Source organism: Lepidochelys olivacea (assembly GCF_965140295.1).
Source record: "Lepidochelys olivacea isolate rLepOli2 genome assembly, chromosome: 13".
NCBI lineage: Eukaryota > Metazoa > Chordata > Testudines > Cheloniidae > Lepidochelys > Lepidochelys olivacea.
Window position 1 is genome coordinate 30660892 of NC_140423.1, and position 15325 is coordinate 30676216.

Consider the following 15325-nt stretch of genomic DNA (forward strand, 5'->3'; position numbering starts at 1 on the left):
TTTTGCTGGAGAATTTGTTGTGAGTCTCAGAGCTTGTTTACTGTGAGCTCCCACATCTTATTGAAGGGTTAAGAATGCTAGATCTTTAAGAAAGGCTTCCTTTAGCTAAAATGTTAGGCACAGAAGTTAAATGGGAGTTAACAGACAAACCAAAGAGAGACAAGGTTGGTGAGGTAATATCTTTTATTGATATTACCTCATCCACCTTGCCTCTCTAATAACCTGGGACCAACATGGCTCCCACTACACTGCATAAAATAGTTTTAAGCAATCTGACTAAAAATCCCTTTCTCCTCTCAATTATTGGACCTCCATTTCATGACTCATCACATCATTATTTTACTAGTTCTCAAGTTATCAATCTTCCAGCCTAGGCAAATGAGAGTGAGTAATGAAGGATTGTGGGGCAGTGGGGAACTAGCTAGAGCCCTCACTTTTTCTTTTTGGACACTTGCGAAGATTGTTTTTAGGCACAGATTTTTGTACAGAAAGTGAGCGGTTTGTGTGGGTTACTCAACTTAACTCTTTTCAAACTCACTTTCTGTTGGGGGATTTCCCTGTCTTTTCAATGAGTGCCAAAAGTTTAAGTCAGTTTGTCGACAAGGCCTGACAGAGAGGAGTCCTGTTCAAACAGATCTCTGCCTTCAAGTCCCCTCTCCATGCCCGCCCCAGGTACCCTGTCTCCCCCTTATATATCTATGCCCTCTTACCTCCTGAATTTGCTTTCAGCCTTCCACAGTCCCCACCCATTCTGAGACCAGGGAACATAGCTCTATGACACCCCTTTAAGTCCCTACAATTCCAAATCCATATCCCCCCATCCTAACCCCATTTTCATAGGTCCCGTAGATGGCTCCATTTACCCCAATCCCCTATATCTTCTCCACCACCAATGCATTTCACCCTGTTCTCCTACCCCTCACCCCACTCTCCATGCCTTCTCACCTCTAGCAACGCTACTTAGAGTCAGCCAGAAGTTAGTTTATGTTTGTAGGATTTCAAGCAGACTGCATTTCTTTAAACCTGGAAATATACACCTGAAAAAGTACCCAAGAACAGGTGGTTTAGGTGTGCAAGCCTTCTAACACAAAACAGCAAGAATTTAATTTACCTGTAATCTTCCCTCCATTAAACAGGAACAGCACAGATTCTCTCACCTTCTCATCCATCATGTCTGGGTGTTCAGTGAGCCAGACGCAGAGGCACTGAAATGCTGCAACAATCATGGAGTGAAGATCTCTAGAGTGGAGTGGAGCTGGACGGCTGCATTGGTACACAATGTAACTGCACACTGAACTAATAGCTCGCTTGCTGTCAGTTGAATCAACAATTACCTTCACCTACGTAAAGCAAGCAATGGAGACACTATCAGCGGAGAATTTCTTCAGGAACTCTTTCAGAGAAGACAGAACTTGTTTAGGTGCTTCTAAATGCTAAGAAATACAAAAACATTTCAGCGCTGCTCTCTGACATACATGAAAACACTGTAAGTAAGACAGGTTTAATATAATGCTGATATGCAATGGAACACAAAAGTTACAGTGAAGAGATCGTGCAAGAATCCTACCACAGTATGTACTGGTTTGCTTCTAAAGAACAGAGGACACCAGTTGGTTTACTAGGGGACTTGCAGCAAATTGGATTTCTGCTTAGCTTCCTTATTTTAGAACTTACGGGTTGTCAGCTCTCTCTTGCAGGTAATTGGACCTATCCACTTGTCAGAGGTCAGGGATGCCAAAACCCAGACAACTCTCTCTTTTGTGTGACTTCACAAAAAAACTTCAAATCCAGACTCCAGCGAGAAACTGCTGAATTTGAATTCATTTGCAAATTGGATACTATTAATTTAGGCTTAAATAGAGATTGGGAGTGGCTAAGTCATTATGCAAGGTAGCCTATTTCCCCTTGCTTTTTCCTCCCCCCCCCCCCAGACGTTCTGGTTAAACTTGGATTTAAAACTTGGAGAGTGGTCAGTTTGGATGAGCTATTGCCAGCAGGAGAGTGAGAGTGAGCGTGAGCGTGTGTTCGTTCCCCGGGGGCGGGGGGGGTGAGAAAGCCTGGATCTGTGCTGGAAATGACCCACCTTGATTACCATGCACATTGTAGGGAGAGTGGTCACTTTGGATGAGCTATTACCAGCAGGAGAGTGAGTTTGTGTGTGAATGGGGGTGGGAAAACCTGGATTTATGCTGGAAATGGCCCACCTTGATTATCATGCACATTGTAGGGAGAGTGGTCACTTTGGATAAGCTATTACCAGCAGGAGATTGAGTTTGTGTGTGTGGTTTTTGGAGGGGGGTGAGGGGGTGAGAGAACCTGGATTTGTGCAGGAAATGACCCACCTTGATTATCATACACATTGTGTAGAGAGTGGTCACTTTGGATGGGCTATTACCAGCAGGAGAGTGAGTTTGTGTGTGTGTGGGGGGGGGGCGGAGGGTGAGAAAACCTGGATTTGTGCTGGAAATGGTCCAACTTGATGATCACTTTAGATAAGCTATTACCAGCAGGACAGTGGGGTGGGAGGGGGTATTGTTTCATGGTCTCTGTGTGTATATAATGTCTACTGCAGTTTCCACGGTATGCATCCAATGAAGTGAGCTGTAGCTCACGAAAGCTTATGCTCAAATAAATTGGTTAGTCTCTAAGGTGCCACAAGTACTCCTTTTCTTTTTGCAAAGACAGACTAACACGGCTGTTACTCTGAAACCACTCCAACAATGGAACTCTCTGCTCTCAGCCTTCATTTAACATTGCAGCTTTCTCCCAGGAAAAGAGGAAGCGAAAGGAAAGCAGTCGGTGGAGCAGATCCTTTCAGCAGTAATTATCTTGCTTCTTCTGCCAGGCCCCTCTCTGATTAATTAGTGGGAAACTCCACAACATATAAATGGGAAGGAACTTCTGGCCTGAAAGGACAACCATGGAGCCAGAGCCCAAGGTCTTAGAAGCTAGTGAACAGTACCATAAACTGGGGGCAAAGGTTGGCTTGATAAAGAGTTAAAGATGAAGAACTGTCCTCCTTTCTTCCCTCCTCCCAAATTGGATTGCTCTAGCCAAATCAGCCCTCTTGGATTCCCCTGCTCCCTGTAATTTAGCCACATCTTAGAACGTGTAACAAGGCAGACCCCGGTGCCTAGAGCAAGGAGCTAGAATTCCTGGCCTCAGACAGTACTTTGCCTGCTAGTGTATATATCTACATCATGCCTCTGGTGGTGGGGACACGGCTCTGAGCCCAGAGACAGGCAGCCTTTCCTCCACCCCAGAGCTGGATGCCACAGAGTGGGGCCGCCATTAGAAACGGTCTCAATGACAAGCAGGTTGAAGGGGGTAAGTCTGGTGCCTCCCAATTCTCCAACTATTCTGAAGGTTGTTCTCAGGCAAAATCCTCTCTAGTGATTACAACAGACTTCCCAATGGCACTCTGCCAGTTATTCGCATGGTGAATTTAGATCCTCACAGAGGCTGGGATTTTTAATTTATTTACTGAGTACTAAACAGTTTTAGTGCTGTCCAAGAACAAGTTGGGGCAGATCCTAGCCAAAGAGCTTATTGTCATTTATTATGCAAGGACTTCATTGACACTATGTACATGGGGACGTCTCGTTGGAGGTCACTAGCTGACTACAGAAGGCGACTGCGGCACCAGAACAGTAAGGAGAATGGCTGCTCTGTGGGGAGGAGGCCTCAGGCAGTAGACAGTGCTCCACCTTCACCCAGTCCATCAAGGTCAAGAACCAGTATGCCGTACTGGTAAAAGAAGGAGATGATCAGACTCATGGCTGAGGAAGAGACCCCATCTCCTCTGAAGCTAAGAGATTCAGGGCCACCACCCCTAAGAGGAGGCAACATAGGGTGCTGGTGATGGGGATCCCCCCCACCCGCCCTTCGTAAGGGGATGGAGGCATCTATCTACTGACCTGACCTGTCATCCCAGGAAGTTGCTGCCTGCCTACAGCCTGTATCCAAGACGTTACAGAAAGATTGCCAAGGCTCATCGGTCTCTGTACTGGTCTCTTATTAGTGGGCACTAATAAATAATAATAATAATAATGTCAGATGTAACACTGAGCAGATCTGTAGTGACTACAGGGCTCGTGGAGGCAGAGTGAAGGAGTCACGCGTGTAGGTGGTATTCTCATCCATTATCGCAGTTAAGGGTAAGGGCCCAGGCAGGGACAGATACATTCTGGAGATGAACACGTGCCTGCACAGATGGCACTGACAGGATAGCTTTGACTTCCTTGACCATGGGATGGTGCTCGAGGACGGCTGGGAAAGATGGGGTACACCTGCCCAAGAAGGGGAAGGGCATCTTCGCACACTGATTAGACAACCTAGTGAGGAGGGCTTTAAATTAGGTTCGAAGGGGCAAGTGACAATTGCCCAAAGGTAGGTATAAAAAAAGATGGTTTGACAGACAGCTGGAAGTTTTTTGGGGGTACCGGGAATGGTAAGTTACAATAAAAGGGGAATACAGTGGGGGGAAATCTGCTCAGGGTCTGGACTGCTGCAGGGAATGCCAAAATCCAGGCAAGTGGATTGATCCAACTACTCAACTGGGAAGAGGGGAGGAGTAGCTTCAGACTGAGGAGCAGAAATACAAGTTTCAAAAAGAAAAATACTATTTCCTTATTAAAAATATAATCTGTATGTTTTCAGTTTACAAGAGTGACTGTTTCCTGGGCAGAATGGAAGGGGAAAAGCAAGGTGTGGCCTTTACAGAAAGAATTTTTAAATGGGCTCATTGCCCCGGTAGATTTTCCAAGGCAGTGAACTGCTCTGGAACCCGGGTGATAGCCTTTTAAACCAAGGATTTCTCATTAAAACCTGAATGTGTTATACAATTATCTAGCCCAGGAAATCATTCCAGGAATAGAAGCAAGACATGCTTCATATTTCAATCAGCAGAACCATTGTTTCTTCGTACAGGACATCTTGTGGCTAGATATAATCTCTGAATTATTTAAAACCAAAACAAGTGAAACTTCAGCTCTCACCTTTGCCAATCCAGACAGAAGCTCTAATGCAGCTAGTGAGATACTCATGTCCTGTCTCCACTGTGAGTTGAGTCTTTGTGTTACCAGGTGAATACTGCGAATCAGTAGTCCAGCTGCTGTATCTGTATTAAGAGCTAGGATATAATCCCAATACCACATCCCACAGGGAGGGAAAATAACTAAGCATTAGTAACAATAAGCAAGGCAATCCATCAGGCACAGGCCAAAGCAACCACAATAAGCACAGAAAACGAAATTACATACACCTCAGAAGCTAGCAATTTAGTGAATTTCACATGGATTAATTAATTGGTTTATAACTCCAGCATGTTATATATCTAAAATCAGACTAGCCTCTACTCTCAAAGCAGACTCTCTGTATGCATATTTTATTGGATTTGCCAGTGGAATGTCGTTAGACTAATTCATCTGAAAACACATTTTAGGTGGCCGCTGCATGCTGCATAATACTAGCTACTGCGTTTAACACTGTGGAACGGCTAACAGCAGATTTACTTTATACAGACACTTTTCGCTATAGCGTTTAGGTTTCTGTAAGAGATCATAGTTTGAGTACCCATAACTTCAACTAATTCAGACATTAATGTGATGTACAAATATTATACAGCGTTCGACTTAAAATACATACGCTGAAAATTGCTACAGCATTTCATGGAGATTAGCTCCAGGCACGGAGAGAATTAACCCTGGAAAAAAAGATGCAACGGCACTGCAATTCTTTCCAGACATTTGATTTTCCTGCACCCCAGGCTTGAAATTAAATGGCATGTTTTCAGTATCTGCCGTCTTTATAATTTCATATTTGAGGGTCATTTAGGTTGAATTTTTTAAATCTGGAGATGGGGGGGGAACTGATTTCAGAAATGGACTGGAGAAAGGGACTGGAGCACCCACAGAAAAAAAAAGTTAGTGGATGCTTAGCACCCACCGGCAGCCAACTCCCCCCTTCTTCCCCCTCCACGCCTCCCGTCCATCGGCAGCCACCGATCAACTCCTCCCCCTCTCTCACAGTGCCCCCCCCCCCGACACCGTGATCAGCTGTTCCACAGTGTGCAGGAGGTGCCGGGGGGTGGGGGGGAAGAGGGAGGAGTGGGAATGGGGCACGCTCAGGGGAGGGGGCAGAACTGGGCAGGAAGAGGCGGGGTGGGGGTGGAGCAGAGGCAGGAAGAGGCAGGGCAGGGGTTGGGGCTTGAGAGAGGGATGCAATGGGGGTAGGGGCGGGGCCTGGGGCAGAGCGGGGTTTGAGCATCCCTGGGGCCCAGAGGAAGCAGGTGCCTGTGACTAAGAGGGACAGGAGAATTATGATGGAAAAAAGGAATCTTCATTAAGAATATGTATCACACATTTTAAAAAACCACAGTAATTCTTAGTAAGACACTCTGGAACACTAGTAACAGAACTCAAGTATCAGCTATAGTTAAAATTTGAAAACGGACCATCCTGATTCTTTTGAACTTTCTTTAGAGGCTCCAGATGAAAATAAAAAAAACTGCTTTTATGAACTTCCCAAATTATGTTTCTATTTTGAACACTATATTTTGTCTGTATAGGGTACAAGAACCCAATAAAATGAATGCTAATAGTGCTAAAACGTCTTTGGCCAAAACATTATGGAAGTCAGTCTTTAGACTGTACCATAGTTACAGAATTCAGCAACTGATTCATAGAAAAAAGGTCACTATGAACCCTACAAACAGATACTTTGCATAAGACATGCCAAAAGCACTTCTCAGTGCAAACTCATACCAATTAAAACATGCATATTAAAAACAAACCCGTGTGCTGAAAAAGCAGCATTCAGATACCAATTAAGCCATTTCCTGACAAACTGAAATCTTGCACAGATACAATTCAACAGCTGACATGAAACTTAGAGCATACATTGACTTCAATGGCAGGGGAAATCAATGGCAAAACTCATCTTCAGTGGTGTAGGACCTGGCCCCTAGAATGTACATCTTCAGTAGACACCGTACTAAGGTGGTCTGTTCTCAGATATATCTGGTTAACATTAGTGATTTAATGGAAGACCAACCAATGGGAATCCATGCTTTCACTCAACTCAGCTGGATCACTGCATACACAGATTTAGTACAGGGTGGATTTTATTATAAGGTCAAACAAACTCCAAACTACATCAAATTAAAGCAAATCAAAATTTTAACATATTATATCAAGTGGTCTGTGTAGCTGATGTCCTGTTTTATAGGAACATAATTAATTTTCAAACCAGAATCCTTTTAACTATGATTTAAGAAGGGCAGATCATCAACTTGCGTAAATTGTCACACCGACACCAAAATCAATGGAACTATAACAATTTACACTACCTGAGGATCTGCCCCAGTATCAGCTGCAAATCGTAAGAGGATCGAAAACATACATTACAAAGATAAGCAATTTATTAACTTTTCCCATTTTTCATAAGCTTTCAAGCTCATTTTACTATTATAAGATTATTAACAAAACACTTATAACAGGACTGAAAGCTAATAGATAAATACATATAGGAGCAAAATTTAGCAGTTAACACCAGATCCAAAGGGCTACCCACCATATCCATCACTTCTGGTTGAAAATATCCATGAAGGTTCATATATCTAAAGATCTCATTAAGTCAAACACAACCTGGAAAGGAGTTTTGTAAAATTGGGATATTATGGCAATTAAAAAAAAAAAAAAGTTTAACTCCTTACCATAATCTCTTAGAAGTGCTTGTGCTGGTCTCTCACTATCTGGAGTTGTGGGTTCTGCGCTTCCTCCGCTTGCTGTACTAATGCCACTGTTAGTGCGACGGTGGTTTTTCAAAAGGTTATTTTCGCCACCATTCTGTAGATTGAAATCAGCATCAATGAGGGAGAAGACTGTATAGGTTAGGGTTCTGCATAATTGAAAACACTCTTAGAAGATGTACTGAGAAGAATAAAAAGGCAAAACCTAATGGAATCAGCTTAGATATCTTGGAAAAGTATGTATAATACAGTAATTACAATACACTAAAACAGTTCAGCTTTAACACAAAAAACTCACCGTTTCCATCTGACAGCCAATGGCTTCTAAAAGTGCTGAGTCTTGAACAATATTTAACATTGCTCCTGCAACATTAAAACACAATAAGAGGTGAACTGCTTACAGTTCAAATGTGTGAAAAACAGAGTGTGCACTGCTAAAATCTACAAAAATGTGTCAGTGCTCACATTTATAAAAGATCTGTTTAAGGGTTTAGGATAGCCACAAGAATTTGCTTCAGACTCTGAAATTCAACACAGGGAGTGATAGACTAGCTCAGATTTTGCTGTAAATTATTTTAAATTCACTTGGATGGACAGAGAGGTTCTTTATGCTCCTCTCAACTCAGAAAGGCCTTTGTCTTTTAATAAAGCTTTTTTGTTTTTAAATCTTCACTCGTTTTTAATTAAAAACTCCCTGAACTCAACTCCGAAAAAGCAGTCCACTCTGCAAGCACAGAAAGTATGGAGATGGGATTTTTTATGAGCTGCACACACTATGAAACCTTTACAAGGACAAGGCACCAGACACTGATTTAAAAGGAGCTGGGCAGGGACGGTTTTTTACTATGTGTATGTACAGCACCTAGTTCAATGGGTCCTGATCTTGACTCTGTCCTCTAAGTGCTACAACAGTCCTAGTGACAGATAAACAAAACTACATGTTCAGAAGGCCCAATGAGCTGGCTGTGCGGACACAGTATCTATGATTCCCCATCTGTAAAATGGGGATAATACTTACTAAACATCACTGGGACAATTTTAGTTGTCTATCGGAATGCTTTCACGGTGAAAAGTGCAATGTAAGTGATTTCTTAAGCAAAAGAATTTAAGGCTAGAACTTTGTCTCTTTCCGCTTGCATAGCGGCACACAATTATTTAAGTCCTACATGATCCCTGGTAGTTTGCACAGTATTCTGCTCTATGGTATTGAGAACTCAAATCCTAAAGTTCAGGATTTTTCTTATAATCCAGCATAAAAACAAATAAATAAATAAATACATTCAAATAACCTAGTATCATTTGAGTGTTGTTGGGGTCTGTTTCAGTTTGCAAAGCTCCTATTAGTATATTCACAAGCCTCAACTTCAAGGATAGGAAGGTTACTGGTTTATCATATGATGATGAGCTGTCATCATTGCTGAATTTTCCTTCCAGGACAACCTGAAGAAAGAATACATTTCCTTTAATATCAATTAGCACAGACATGGATTTGATCATCTCAGAGCACTTGCATCTGTTATTTGATTACTTTTACAATTTAAGTAATTTAACTAATCCAAAATGAAAGTATTTGACTCTCTGCAGCATTACCAACATCTGTGATGTACTATGGTATTTCCTCTGTAAGTGAAGAGCTGGATACAAGAAAGTCAGTGCTAAATGGAGCAGTTAACTAGATAGCAAAATTGGGCTTGGTATAATTGCAGCATAACAAAGAAAGCAGAGTAAGTCAAACATAACCCAATTCTCTCTTTCCTTGGAGGATGGAGGAACCTTGTGGATTTGTAAGATATTCAGACTTTGAATATCATTAAACTAAACTAGCCTGACATCACACTTGAGCACAGTAATATCCTAACTTACACATTTCTTCCCTCTCTCCACAAGTACATCCCCCATTGCCATAATTTCTTACTCTGAGGATGGAGGGACATCTCTTGGGAACCCCTATGAAGGCTGTTCTTATATTAGCCAGACGGAATGCTGGAAAGCAAGGTGTGCCATCTGCTTTCAATTCCCCTACAGCCCCTGAAGAGCTGAGCTTGCTGGTTCAACAGCCCTAACAATCTGGAAGAAAGACCAAACCTGTACCCTTTTGTGCAGAGGACAAACCGCAGGACCACTGAGTCAGCTCTGCAACTTCACGTGTAACATGAACATGGATTATTTCTGAAAAATGCTGACAAAATATATAAAATAATCTCACAGAAAACAATCATGTTAATTCATTACCTCAGATTTTATGGTCCCAAAATGATGAGGGAGAGGCAACAATGACAGCAAAATATTGATAGAGGATCTTCTCAGCTCTGTAGGGTTTACGTAGGTTTTAAACTTTGAGAGCTCTCTGCCAATAAGAAAAAGCATTAGAAAGGTAATCAACTTTTCACAGGAGTTTGGAATTAAATTTAATTCCATACTGATTAAATTTAGAGGCACAAAAACCCTAACAAAGAGCACACAGTATAATATGGTAGCTGTTTCACTTTGGGCTTAGAAGCCTTACTTTGTGTTATCAATTATCGGACTTTGAATTCATGTATGTCATGGGTGATTTTCTTTTTAACAGAAAGGAGTATCTGGAGCTCTGGCTTCAGCATAACAACCTAGGACTTTAGATTCTTCATTTTTGAGCTAGGCTTTAAGAATTCAAGCTTTAGAGACAGAAAGACCCTCCAGGCAAATCCTCCAACTGCAACATGAAACAGTCCAACAGCTTGATATACAATGCAGTAATCAGCTAATAAGCTCCACAGAACCATGGTAAGTGTCACAATTTCATTTTCAGTGAGTTCAAATGAAGCTTATCTACCCCAAACAAGAACACACATGCTTCCATGACTGGTTTTTAAAATGCAGTTTGAAACCCATCTATTAAGCCCTTCCAGTCTCACCACCATTTCACACCTACTATTTTCAATAGCATGTCATCTCATACTAGTCCAACAGAATGTTTTACCAGGACTAAGAGGACTAAGTATTTTATGAGGTGCCCACCCAGCAGCTGAGTGTACACTTTTTGGTACTGAAGAGCTAGACAAGGAATACAGCAGCAAATATTTCCCTCTAAACCTTTCACACACTATATTTTAAACTAAGGTAACCAGTTGTGCATAGGCATACAGTCACACACACACAACGAGTTAGCTATATAAGGTATGGCATCTGTTGCCTAAGACCTAGAAACAGGATCTCCTTTTATGAGGGCAAGACAAATTGCCTCTTCAATCAAACTGAAGGAAAAAAGAAGCATGTGACATAGTTTTAATCTGTACTTTCCTTGTTGAGCCAGAACAAGGTTCTTTAGCCTCCACTCTAATCTAATCTAACATTCAAACCCAATGTGATTGTGCATACAATCGAAAAATAGGGGCATTTGACATTTAACCTCTTACACTGAACTGCCCAGAAGGAATAAACACACTTCTATGAGTAAATACGCAGATATACACTATATTTCAAATATAGAGATTTGGTTAAAAGCAGTTTAAGCCCTTTGGCAAAGTCAAAGACATGCTAAAAACTGGACCCAAACAAGGGAGCCCATGATTGAGAATGTGCACTTAGCCTTTTTTTTTTTTTTTTTTTGGGGGGGGGGGGGGATAATTGTGCTTCTGAATGGTAGTTTAGGAGCAATACGTACAGCAGGGAAATTCACCCCATTTTCCATTAAATGCCACTTCCTTTTTAGCAAAAATGTGCTCCCTTTATCCTGTGCCACTTACTCTCATAGAATCATAGAAGATTAGGGTTGGAAAAGACCTCAGGAGGTCATCTAGTCCAACCCCCTGCTCAAAGCAGGACCAACACCAACTAAATCATCCCAGCCAGGGCTTTGTCAAGCCAGGCTTTAAAAAGCTCTAAGGATGGAGATTCCACCACCTCCCTAGGTAATCCATTCCACTGCTTCACCACCCTCCTAGTGAACTAGTTTTTCCCTAATATCCAACCTAAACCTCCTCCACTGCAATTTGAGACCATTGCTCTTTGTTCTGTCATCTGCAACCATTAAGAACAGCCGAGCTCCATCCTCTCTGGAACCCCCCTTCAGGTAGTTGAAGGACGCTATCAAATCCCCCCTCACTTTTCTCTTCTGCAGACTGAATAAGCCCAGGTCCCTCAGCCTCTCCTCATAAGTCATGTGCCCCAACTTCATCTGATTTCTTTTTGCCCAATCCTCCAATTTGTTTAGGTCACTCTGGACCCTATCCCTACCCTCCAATGCATCTACTTCTCCCCCCAGCTTAGTGTCATCCATGAACTTGCTAAGGGTGCAATCCATCCCATCATCCAAATCATTAATGAAGATGTTGAACAAAACCCGCCCCAGGACCGACCTCTGGGGCACTCCGCTTGATACCGGCTGCCAACTAGACATCGAGCCGTTGATCACTACTCATTTGAGCCTGAAAATCTAGCCAGCTTTCTATCCACCTTATAGTCCATTCATCCAAACCATACTTCAACTTGTTGGCAAGAATACTGTGGGAGACCATATCAAAAAGCTTTGCTAACGTCGAGGTATATCACGTCCACAGCTTTCTCCATATCCACAGAGCCAGTTATCTCATCATATAAGTCAATCAGGTTGGTCAGGCATGACTTGCCCTTGGTGAATTAATGTTGACTGTTCCTGATCCCCTTCCTCTCCTCCAATTGCTTCAAAATGGATTCCTTGAGGACCTGCTCCTTGATTTTTCCAGGGACTGAGGTGAGGCTGTAGTTCCTCAAATTCTCCTCCTTCCCTTTTTTAAAGATGGGCACTATTTTTGCCTTTTTCCAATCATCCAGGACCTTCCCCGATCGCCACAAATTTTCAAAGATAATGGCCAATGGCTTTGCAATCACATCAGCCAACTCCCTCAGATGCATTGCATCTGGTCCCATGGACTTGTGCATGTCCAGCTTTTCTAAATAGTCTTTAACCTGTCCTTTCACCACTGAGGGCTGCTCACCTCCTCTCCATACTGTGCTGCCCAGTACAGGAGTCTGGTAGCTGACCTTGTCTGTGAAGACAGAGGCAAAAAAAGCATGGAGTACTTCAACTTTTTCCACATCATCTGTCAGTAGGTTGCCATTCAGTAAGGGTCCCACACTTTCCCTGACCTTCTTGTTGTGAACATACCTGTAGAAACCCTTCTTGTTACCATTCACATGCCTTGCTAGCTGCAACTCTAATTGTGCTTTGGCCTTCTTTGATTACACCCCTGCAAACATGTCAAACATGAGGTGGACTTTGTCATAGGTCCAGTGTTTTCTCTCTAGCTTCATAATGAAGTGTTCAGCCAAACCCTGGCAGGTGTTAAGTTTCTGGTTTGTCAAGAGCTTGTACCTCAGCCATACCATGTATGACTGCTACACTGAAAGGCCTCTGCTAGCATAAGGTACCGGTGACATTGTCAGTAGCTGTTAGCCTAGGAAGACTATGCATGATGTGCATTATCTTGCTTTTCATCTGGCACATCTCTCTTGTTCTGTCAGATTCTAACATTAATTGTGGTACCACGGAGAACTCATACTTTCCCAAAGTCTCACACTGAGATCTGGACACGACCAGGAGACTAGCAAAAGAATGACCTGTCTGCGGTTAGCTCTGTAATAGTTCCTGCCATCTTCACTCTGACTTTATTCTTTGCATTCAAGCACAACTTTAGTCTGCTTTTCTTTATTGGAGCTCATGATAATTCTTTGGGTTTTGAAGGCTTCACACAAGTATCCATTCAACTGACATCTTTAGCTATCTCATCACTGAAGACTGCTTTCAATCAAAATATTAATGAGCTCCTGTCTGTCATACGTGAATGGGTTGCCAGTCCAAACAAGCTCAACCTGTAGCTTTAAAATTGCCCTTTTTTGGCATTTAACAGCACCTAAAGAGTCTAGCTGGTGCTTGGTTATTTCTGGGGAAGACACCCCTCAACACCAGATTTTGAGCGAAACAGTAAGTGATGTAGTTCTAAGGTTGCCAGGAAAAACTGGGAAAGGGCATTTGGAAGCTGTGTTATGCCCACAACACCCCTTCCTCCTCCCACCACAAACAAACCAAAAACTTTTAATGCTCTCTTTCCATGTTTTAGGGCTTCGTCTGAACCAAGCACACAGAAGGGTGCTAGTGATCTTTTAACAACCCAATTTCCTTTTCAAAATTCCTCCCATGTGTCAGGGTCAGACTTTTCTACACCTCTTATTTCAGCAAGGTCCCAGGCAACCAGTGCAGAATAGTTGGCAAAAAAGTATTTCAAAGTCTTCCAGTGCTGCAAGGTGCAAATTCCAATTAGCAGTCCTGACAGATCAAATAAAGGGCAGCAAAGACTCAATCATGTTCATATATCGCTGCACTATCTCAAAAGTTGGCTGATTCCCCGATTCAACCTCACTGAATTTCTTGATCCATTCTGCAGTACTGCAGCTCCCCATCATGTGGCAGTAGGTCACAGAGAGCTGAATATACATTGGATGCATGGAACTGGTCTTGCAAGTCCTGTGCCCCTTGGAAAAGAACTTCAAAACACATCCATCTGTTTTTCAAAGAAGACATCTAGGTATCATTTTTAAAAGGGCAACAAGTGTTCGGGTGTGTGCTTCTATACAACAGAAGGAGCACGTGTTTTTTTGAAATGCATGCCCTAGGACCTAATACAAGGCGAGTCTTGCCCACAGCTGGCAGTTGTCCCAGAATCTTCAAACTTTTTCTTGATGCACGCTCTCCCTCCAACCTTACCAAATTCAGTTTATGAGCGCACTTCTTATACTATGTAAGGTGCCACCGAGCATTGAGTTTAACCAACTCCCCTACCGTGGTATTTTCCAAAGATTTAGCTACTAGTCCAGAGGTGGGCAAACTACAGCCCACGGGCCACATCCAGCCCATGAGGTCGTCCTGCCCAGCCCTTGAACTCCCAGCTGGAGAGGCTAGCCCCCGGCCCCTCCCCCGCAGCCTCAGCTCGCCATGCTGCCAGCACTCTGGGCGGCAGGGCTGTGAGCTCCTGCTGGGCAGCGTGGCAGGCTCTAGCCGGGCGGTGCGGCTGCCAAACATGCTGCTCTGAGCGGCATGGTAAGGGGGCAGGGAGGTTGGATAAGGAGCGGGGGGTCCCAGGGAGGGGGGGGGTGAGAGGTTCTGAGGGGGCAGATGGGGGCAGGAACCAGGCTGTTTGGGGAGGCACAGCCTTCCCTACCCAGCCCTCCATACAGTTTTGGAACCCCAATGTGGCCCTCAGGCCAAAAAGTTTGCCTACCCCTGTACAAGTAAGTACTCTTTGTCTCCCCATTGATGCCTGAAAATTATCAAGACCAAAGTAAAAAACAAGGATTTTGTAATCAGTTATTTTGATTATAATTCATTGTGTTATGTAATGTATGTTATGTAACTATGTGCACACCAATTATAGATTGACTCAAGTAATTTCTGGCTGGATGCTGACATCTTAACCAGTGCCTCATTACAACTCTTTTGGTAGAATAAAGCAAGCTGATAATCAGTACCACTGATTCATGTTTGTTTGTTTTTTTTGCCAATTACAGCAAATCAACTTGAAGTGCTCCTTCCATTTAGAGTCATCGGTAATATTCAAAAAA

The 15325-nt window shown here is 43.0% G+C and overlaps 1 protein-coding gene across 2 annotated transcripts in view; it reads right to left on the reverse strand.

The window, feature by feature from the left end:
- Positions 1-15325, reverse strand: part of RALGAPB (Ral GTPase activating protein non-catalytic subunit beta) — a 111884-nt gene that overhangs the window by 32121 nt on the left and 64438 nt on the right. Inside the window, exons 12-17 of one of the 2 annotated variants that reach the window (XM_084645722.1) lie at positions 9983-10097; positions 9040-9190; positions 8049-8113; positions 7715-7847; positions 4998-5119; positions 1158-1340 (exon numbers count right to left, since the gene is read on the reverse strand). In XM_084645722.1, the coding sequence (XP_084501848.1) occupies positions 1158-1340; positions 4998-5119; positions 7715-7847; positions 8049-8113; positions 9040-9190; positions 9983-10097 (769 nt within the window). Of the gene's footprint in view, positions 1-1157; positions 1341-4997; positions 5132-7714; positions 7848-8048; positions 8114-9039; positions 9191-9982; positions 10098-15325 lie in introns of both variants that reach the window. The other variant, XM_084645721.1, reaches the window with a different exon arrangement.